Raw genomic sequence first — 9,691 nt, forward strand, 5'->3', positions numbered from 1 at the left:
AATCCACACACAATCATGAACTACCACCAATTGATTTTATTAAAAAAATTTAAATTACGAATATGTAAAAACCGATGCGAAAAACTAAACACCTGCGTACAGCTGGAATATGAGAAATATTTGAAGAAATAGTGTAGAAATGATCCATAATNCATATTTTGAACGAATTCGGAATATCTAAGGTGGAAAAGAAACCAACCTTTCTATAAGGAAACAATTATAGAAAAAGAATTTTGTTACACTGTATTCATGTCTCCGCCAGCAATTTGTGACGACATCATTTAAAAGCAGCTAAGGAGAATGACGACACTATTTATTAGATGGCACATTCAACAAGCCAATGTGCCAAAATGCGGGTATAAACAATTATTGATTATTTAATATCGGAACCGGGATCATATAAGTTAATTGATTGGTTTTTACACACTTTTGAAACACAAATTATATGCTTTTTTACTGCAGACAAGTTGTTGCCCCAAAACACACCAGAAATTTTCCAAACAGGGCTGCCAACTATCCCTAGTTATGAGGTGCCATATTGAGGATAAAACAGTGCCAAATAGAAAAATAATCATTCACATTTAGCAATAAAATAAATCTACATTTTCCAAACAAAAGTACAATGATAAAATAAGATAAACCAGTTGAATGGCCTTTATAAATTAGAAAATTTTAGTTGGGAAAAACAAGTGAACGCAAAGGATTTGACAAATGTATTGAAATGTTATTTTTTTTACAAAAGTGCCATTTTGAAGTAAAATAGGGACAAATGGCACGGTTTGAGCCAAGTTGGCATCCCTGCTTCCAATAACTTACAAATCTAAAAATGTGAAGTATCGAGAGCTTAAATTCATAAATTCCGCGGCGCGCGCGATGTGGCGCGCTGACGCGGGCCGCAGCGAAGCTAAGCAAATTTAATGCTTGAAAGAGAAATAATGTCAGTAGATTTTATTTCGTTTTTAAAAAGGTAATAATGTCAATTGACTTTATTTCGTACAAGTGTGGGAAATATAGTCAATTGACCTTATTTCCATTGATCTTATTACCTGTCACCTTTATCAGTATCTTAGTTGTATTAACCAAAAAACAAAACCGACTTCAATTCTCATATACAAATTTAAGATTATCATGATCCGATGATCGGATTTAAAACAAATTAGTATAAGACCACCGGTAAGGTAACACCTTTCCTTTAAAATAAAAAAGGCGTGAGCACTAGGTACTCATGAAATTTGATGTGTAAACATATGCGTACGCCAAAGCATAAAAGTACGTTTACATATAAATATAATCTCAATCAAAGCTCGTTGCTCTCAAATTGGTTGTGGCTGTTATTCTCACAACTCGAGGAAAAGTGAAGCTTCTTCTCTGTACCCCCATGGTCACTTTTTTCTGCTACACATATTATGCTATTTAAATATATTTTAACTTTGTATTTTATTAAAAATACCTTTACAAACCTCTTTTCCTAGCTAGCGTAAATCTTTGGTTACTTTTAAATTTGACATTCCTCCTGTTCTTTGCAAGTATAATCGATAAAACTAGGTTGGACCCAAAAAGATCTGAGATATTTTAATTATAATTTTGTATGGCTAATCTCTTTTTTAACCGACTTCCAAAAAAGGAGGAGGTTATCAGTTCGTCGGAATATTTTTATTTTTATTTTTTATTTTTTTTTTTATGTATGTTACCGCATAACTTTGGACCGCGTCAACCGATTTCGATAATTCTTTTTGCATCGGAAAGGTAGTGTCTCAGAGGTGGTCCCATACTAATCTCGTTAAGATCCGATCAGCGGATCATGAGATATATATATATATATTTTTTTATATGGGAGTTGAAGTCGGTTTTTTTTTGCTAAAAATTACTAGTCTAATTACAGATTAGGGAGTTCAGCTCGAAAATGAGGATAATCTTTTTATATGTAAACCTATTATTAGGCAATTAAGTTATATACATATACATGTAGGTTAGGTTAGAAATTAAACATTAATAATAAAAATAATAATAGATCGGCGCTTACACATATGTTAGTGTTTGGCCGAGCTTCTCCTCACACACAAGGCGGAGGGACCTACAGTTCTACGCCGACTCCGAACGGCTATTGCATTTTTATGAGAAGCTGTTTTTCATGGCAGAGATGCACTCGGAGGTTTGCCATTGCCTGCCGAGGGACGACCGCTGTTAAGAAAAAATCTTTTTCTATATTTTTTGTGGTGTTGCTTTGATTAAACATTAATTAAACATTAATTTAACTTAATTTTATTCATTTTGTTGATTTAATTTTTTTATTCATTTTCATTTTTAATTCTTTTAATACATGAAATTATCGGTATGATTGATAAAATATGACACTTGTATATACTTGTGACTCAAGTGCGTTAAAATATCTTGAAAACACCGCATCAATTACTCGTTTTGAGCTTGTAGTTTGATCTTTTATGTTGGTATGTACTCCAGTTTTTCTTTTAGGAATATAAAAATAATCTGGTTTAGATTTTTTCCGTTTTCTGTCTGTTTCCTAGCTTGTTTTGCACTGCTCTGCGCGCTTGAGACATTTGAATGAAATGTAAAAATACAGCGGATCCGCTGGCTTGACCACGTCTTCCGAATGGACACAGACAGTCCAGCCCTGAAAGTATTCAACTCGGTACCCGCTGATGGAAGAGGGAAGCCTCCTCTGCGGTGGAAAGGCCAAGTGGAGAATGACTTGGCTTCATTTGGCATTTCCAATGGGCGTTACTTGCCACCAAAGAGAAACCACTGGCGTGCTTTGTTGAACTCGGCCAAAGTCGCTTAGGCGGTTACAACGTTAAACAAGAAGAAATGTAAAAGCATAAAAACCGAAATTAATCGTCAAACAAAATATACCTAAAAGAAATTAATGTAGAAATTATTAGTTTTGATTTTTAATTTTATTTGAGCATAAGGAGTCCAGATAGCTTATGTTGCCTCAAAGAAAAGATTGTGTAGTTCGAAAAAGATGCAACAATCACAATGATGGGGGAAAAATTTAAGAATCTGAAAAGCGTTTTTTACTGAACCATTGCTGACTATGGCACTTCCGAGCCTATGTATCTACAAATTAAATATACATAAATCAAGTAGTATATAAATCCATGTACCTTCGTTATGAAAACAAAAACTACTTTTAGTAGATTTACTAAATAGAAAGTAAAATAATAATAAACGAGGAGGAAAAGTGGTGCGGCTAAATGAGATTACTGGTGAAAATATCACATTAACAGGTCTATTCTGCACGTTACCGATGATTTTGTAACCGGAAAATTTTATTACCAAAAAATGTTACCAGTTCTTGTCGCCGCGATTCTAGGTACATACGTTGCACATACCGGTATTTTGATAATCTAGGCGGCCAAAAGTCAATTTTGTAAAATGCATTAATTGATTTTAATAATGAATAAAATTGAAAGAGAACACAATAGAGTATTCACTCCACCCCCTCTCGCGCGTTTTCGTCGCGTGCGCTACCGCCTTATTGGCAGTCAAAAGTTCATTGCTTATCACACTACACATATCTCGTTCGGCGTTCGGCAAACAACAAATCTTAAAAAAAGTAAAGTTAACTTATTAAAGTTATATGTCTCGTTTTAATGATGGAAATTGAAGCTTCAGGTATGTTTTTTCCAAATTTAATAAATATTTTATAGATTTTGTTCATTAATAACGTAATTTATCGAATTCTGTATAAGGAGAAATAGTGCATTTTTTACACATATTTTTTTTTATTTGTTAAGCTGAAAGTTATACTTCCAAGTCCGTCCAAGCTTGAATTTTTTTTTCAGATTGTGTACATATGCTTTGAGATGTAGAATAAAGTAGAATTAGCCGCAGAAAACCTCAGATTAATTAATTGTGGAATTTCAAAAGTTTCATTGTACAATTTTTTTTAAAAGCGTTTTCTATACTTGTTATTTTTTGGTTTGTTTAAGGTTCTCAAGGCACTTCAGGGGTTCGAAATGTGACTCGAAAATACCTATTCGACCGCATGCAAGCTCAGAATTCACCAAATTTGGACGAAAAATTAAACTCTTTACAACAGGAGCTTTTGTCAAGTGAAAAATACTCTGACGAACAGATATCAGCTCTTAAGCACAATTTTTCACATTTTAAATCACAAATCAAGAAAAAGTGGCTGCAAGTACATAAAAAGGAAGATGTTTTCCTATCAAAGTACAAGTCTTGGTTGGAAGGAGGTTTTGAATTAACTGTTGCAGCAAAACCGAAACGATGTGGCCGTCCTCAGAAACATTTTAGTGACTCAGGTGAAAGATCTAAAAGACGTTAAGTTTACTCATTCCGGCCCAACCTAACGAATCTGATTCATCAGATAATGAAAATTTGTAATTTTTTCCTTTAATTTGTTTCATTTTGCTTTAGTTCTTATTGACGTAAGATTATTGATTGAATTAAATATTTTTATTTTTATATATTTTTTTTTGGTTCAAATGATGTATTTTGTTTGACACCTTCTGTGGTATTGCATTAACTTTCCATGAAACTTGGCATTTGATAAATAAATAATTAAAACATTAATAATGATGTCTATTTTATATAATTTAACCTATAAATACCCAAAAAAAATTTCATTTTCTATTTATTCTAGTACAAAATGGTTGTGTCTTTTAAGATACCACGGTCATTTAAGGGTTAATAATATAATAGTTTAATAAAAAAAGTCCATTGTCTGAATGATGATGAATAAAAGTATTAAAGACTATAAAAAACGTTAAAATAGTTTTGGCCGCCTAGATTATCAAAATACCGGTATGTGCGTTGGTAATGCAGGTAAAATATTCAGCAATTCAGCTATGAAGAATTGTGCAAACTCTGGCATTGCATATTTCACGGGGCAATACTTTGTTACCAGCTTATGAGATGGTAACAAAAATTACCGGTTACAAGAGTACACAGAATGCGAAAAGGGTTTACAAATTGACAGAAACTTTATTTACCGGTTACAAAGTTTTTATTACCAGCGCATAATAGACCTGTAAAAAGTACGTTAAATTCAAGTACAGACGTATATTAAATCTTAATATATTTTTTTTTTTCAGAAAAAACTACACGTGGAAGTTGGGACAATACTAGACAGCTGCATACTGAAATCCAAGAACTAAAGAGTAAAAAAGTGGTATACATATATAATTATGTCGAATTTATAATTTTAATTGTTAAGGCATTGTTGAAAACCAAAACATGATGATTATGGGAGAACTGACAACTCACAATGTTTTATTAAATCAACTTTTGCACCAAGAATCCATCACAGACGACGTCATTCAAGTCTTCCCTTTAAAATCTTTGGAGGATGTAGATAAAATTAACATAGAACTATCTGGGCCAAACAAAGCAGTTTATGTAAGCAATTAATTTTATTATTGATTCAATATTTTAAATTCTTTATTGCATTCAACAGGCAAAAGCAATAAAGTCACTATTAAAGGGAAAGCTGACAAAAAAATTGGATACTGTAATGTCTATGGACCTAATAATATCATTTAATATAGATGGAGTTCACGGAAAACAGAGTTTGAAAGAATATAGAAATTTTTTCGAAATTTTGTTAGGTACATATGTAAATACCTTAATATAGATACATATGTATGTAGAAAGGCCCTAACTAATTTTCTTTCGAAATTCAGATCTGTACAAAAGTCGGCACATTACTCATTAACGATCTATGTAATATAACTTGAAAACTTTCAATAAATTAATCTCAGTGTTTATTTAAAATCTGTGTTTAGAAATAATTCGAAAAATTAGGAGCTCGTATTTTTATACGACTCTGTAAAGAAATAAAAAAAATTAAAAAGGGCCTTTCTCTACTAAGGTAACGATATCGCACGTTTAAAAATATATACAGAATTGTTTCAAAATTTCAATTTCATGGGAAAACGCAATCAAAGTTTGATCAATTCATACAGTTGGTATACCAAAAGACAGTTGGAAAGCACATACCTTGGCAATTTTTGGGAAGTGCAGTCATCTGTTAGGCCGAACATATTCTTATCAGGCTTATTAATTGTATGATAAAATCTCCAAAAACGTGAAGTTTGAAATACATCTCTATATTATTAAAATGCGATTCATACTGTGAATAAAAATAATAGGCAGTGTGGTCTTATGCCAATTTTTCGTTTATTTTTTAGTACTATAACGAGATCCAAATAAATCAAAATGTGGCCTTTGATTTTTGAATCACTTTATAACAAGACGAATAACACATATGGGTCATTCCAGCGAATACGACACCATAGTTAACATTCCCACGACAGCCGACCTACGTACCGGAATGACTCGGGTTTTACCCGACCAAGGGTTGTTGTTTCTGCGACCGAACCCCGTTTAGATCGGCGAACCTAATCAATCATTTTACGTCCATGGAGCAATACCTTGCAGCCGGATTGCTCCGCATCCTTCTTCTCCGGGCGGGCATTAATTTCAGCCCCGGACCAGAAACATACGTCTGCTGCGTTTGCCAGATACGACTCCACCCGAACTCTACTTCGGTTAGGTGCAACTCGTGCAACGGATGGCGTCACCTAAGAACCTGTTGTGGCCTTAGGTCTCTCAGGGAGTGGACCACAAGCTTTGTGGCCCCTGTTGCTCAAGCCAAACGGCACCGTCCGTCTCCACGGCTACCCAAAGAACCTGCACGGATCTAAGAAGCTCTCCTAAGCAACAGCAAATATTTAATATTTATATCCCCCTGTCATCTGCTGCTTAGAGGTGAAAACCGAATGGTAGTAGGTGACTTCAACGCGCACCACGATCTTTAGCACTCAAGCCCGTCAAACGATCGTAGAGGAAACCTATTGGCTGAGCAGGTAGACGATTCGACATTCTGCACCATGAACGTCGACGGGCAACCGCAGCAGCTGACCAGACCTGCTAACGCTGGTGTGATAATAGCATAAATAGCAGGCCACCTGCCCGTAATCATCTCGTATCAATAAGCCCACCGACTTTGCTCCCGCTCACCACCGAACGTCAACCGATCAACTTTAACAAAACTGATTGGAATGGCTTCCCATACCCACATACATACACGCTGGCGAACGCCATTTCCGCAGAGTAGTCACTGCCGCTTCATACCATCCGAGCGCATCGCGGAAGTCCACCCTAATTTTTCGGCAGAAGCAGCTGTTCTATCAAATGAGCGGAACCACCTACGCCAGGTCGATCCCGGGGATCCTCGCCTGAAGGATTTGGAGTTTGGAGAACGGTGGTCGGCGAATTATATGAATGGTCGACAGTCGTCAGTAAACCTCGAAACCTACAAGAATAAAACAAGGGAATGATTCATATGATTCCACTCATGGAATGAATATTGTAGATCAAACTTGTTGTGTTGTGGATGGTATGAGTGTGATGAGGGCGTCGTATTCATATCTATGACAACTTATACACATAACTAAAATGACGTTGTGCATATGTGTACATCATAGTGGTGGCGTTTCCCTGATTTAGACGTACTTATATCGAAAATATGCTGAGTGGCGGGGAATATCAAAATAGGCGCTCTTTGCTGACCACTGATGTGAACACAGTACAAAAATACATTTATGGTGAGAAGTTGTCAGCTTTCAAAGAAATGCTTATTGAATGTCCCACCCATCGCAGCAAAATTTGTTTTTTTTACCTAACTCGCAAATACATAAGCTTCCGATTTTTTAAATAAGGTCTTTTTATTGAAAATATAATCGGCCTTATGAATTTCATGTGAACAATTCCCAAAAATTCTAAAGCAAAACAAAAACAATTTCACCCAATTTGTTTTTGTTTTGTCTGTTAAACTATGGGAACGATTTATTCAAATGAAGTTGGCGATAAGGCTGAATAATTATTGATATCAAACCGGTAGTCCATTTTACTCACGAACTATGTCTCCTCAATAGTGACTCACGTTGGAATGCCCCATATGTATGTTTACGAAAGTTTTTGGAAAAAAATGTGCAAGACCATCAGCCAAATAAAAATTACTAAAAACTAACGGTAATTTCGAGTTAATTCAAAATTTAACTTTATTATTCTATTATTTTGTACAAATTTGTATTGAAATAGATTTTCTTATAGTGTGAAACATATTTATCATAAAAAATAAACTAAACAAGTAATTTTTAGCAAAAAAAAAACCGACTTAAACTCTCATATAAAAAAAATATATATATATATATATCTCATGATCCTCTGATCGGATTTTAACCAGATTAGTATGGGGCCACCTCTGAGACACTACCTTTCCGATGCAAAAGAATTATCGAAATCGGTTGACGTGGTCCAAAGTTATGCGGTAACATACATAAAAAAAATATATACATATATATATTCCGACGAACTGATAACCTCCTCCTTTTTTGGAAGTCGGTTAAAAAAAAAATATTCTGACGAACTGATAACCTCCTCCTTTTTGGAAGTCGGTTAAAAATAGGCATAAGAATACGTATACTACTATTATCAAAAAATCACATTGCCTAAATTTTTGATTCACTGTATGTATAAAAATATAGAGTTTACAAAACTATCCATAAGCATAACTTTTTTTTAATATATTTTTTTATTATTACACATGTAGATGCGATCGATGCCGCTGACCCTGTGCAAGAACTTCGAACAGCATTATCCGTAGTAAAAAAACGATACTTTCACAAAATTTGCATCCAGAAAGCAGCAGCTAAAGCAAAACCAACACAGTAGTATCAACGAATCAATATTGCCAGTTCTTGTTTGCCAGTTGTTTCAGGATCTGAGTTTTTACCTATGCTTATGTAACCATAATATACTTAAATATAAGTAATTATATTATATTTTCGCAAAACAAGTCAATTAAGAATATTTAAAGAATGAACGGACTTTCAGCAACGTCATACTTGCACTTTACTATACTAAAATTTAATGGGCTATAAAAATAGCAAAGACTGTGAACATATAAAAAAGTCACTGTACGCGCAATAAAACCAAATATTAATTAAATTATTCCTTACAAATAGAGCTCGGAATCTCATCCAAATGCATGTTTTTATTGGGCATCTTCAAATGAAAATGGTCTTTACGAATCATGAAATGAAGTAACTCTCTTCTTCTTACCGTTTTTCCTGGCAGGCTGTAGGTGTGTTATTGGTTAGTGTATTGGTGTTTTCAGTTCAATGTGTTAGTGTATTTTGAATAAATTGTAATAGAAATGGAAGAAATTATAATAGAACTGAAAGAAATTGTAAAAGATAAGAGCAAATGCCAAAAAAACAGGTGATCTCAGCTGTAGAAATTTTTTGGCAATCAGCTGATAGTGTTTTTACTTAGGAAACTGTACGATGCACAAGATTGCAACTGTCTGCTTGATTATAAACTAATGGCCTTAATCATAAAACATAAAGTAGCTTTATAAAAGGTTATAAATTCAAAAATGTATGAAAACGTCAATTTATAAATCTCTTTAAAGCTACTTTATTTTTTATGAATAAGGCCATAATTTTATACATACATATGTATTGCATCATTAAATGAATTGCTTTGGTTATTTTATTGTTAAAATACATGTGTTAACTAATTTTGTTCCAGCAATAAAATAATGCGGAAAATATTTTTAATCGCTCATTTTACTTGTTTATAGCGCATATTTTAAAACTTGTATTGCATATTATATGTGGACATTTTCGATTTTTTAGTG

General features: G+C 33.8%; 1 protein-coding gene across 1 annotated transcript in view; it reads left to right on the forward strand.

Moving 5' to 3' along the window:
- Positions 1 to 9,075, forward strand: part of LOC108379059 (uncharacterized) — a 10,726-nt gene extending 1,651 nt beyond the window's left edge. The window contains exons 2-6 of the mRNA XM_017635377.1: positions 4,900 to 4,902; positions 5,079 to 5,144; positions 5,201 to 5,382; positions 5,441 to 5,591; positions 8,600 to 9,075. Of these exons, the coding sequence (XP_017490866.1) occupies positions 5,221 to 5,382; positions 5,441 to 5,591; positions 8,600 to 8,721 (435 nt within the window). The 5' untranslated portion in view covers positions 4,900 to 4,902; positions 5,079 to 5,144; positions 5,201 to 5,220 and the 3' untranslated portion in view covers positions 8,722 to 9,075. The remainder of the gene's footprint in view (positions 1 to 4,899; positions 4,903 to 5,078; positions 5,145 to 5,200; positions 5,383 to 5,440; positions 5,592 to 8,599) is intronic.
- Positions 9,076 to 9,691: the final 616 nt, after the last annotated feature.

This window comes from Rhagoletis zephyria, unplaced genomic scaffold (assembly GCF_001687245.7).
Source record: "Rhagoletis zephyria isolate East Lansing unplaced genomic scaffold, Rhagoletis_zephyria_1.1 Rzeph_scaffold_15506, whole genome shotgun sequence".
NCBI classification, from domain to species: Eukaryota; Metazoa; Arthropoda; class Insecta; order Diptera; family Tephritidae; genus Rhagoletis; species Rhagoletis zephyria.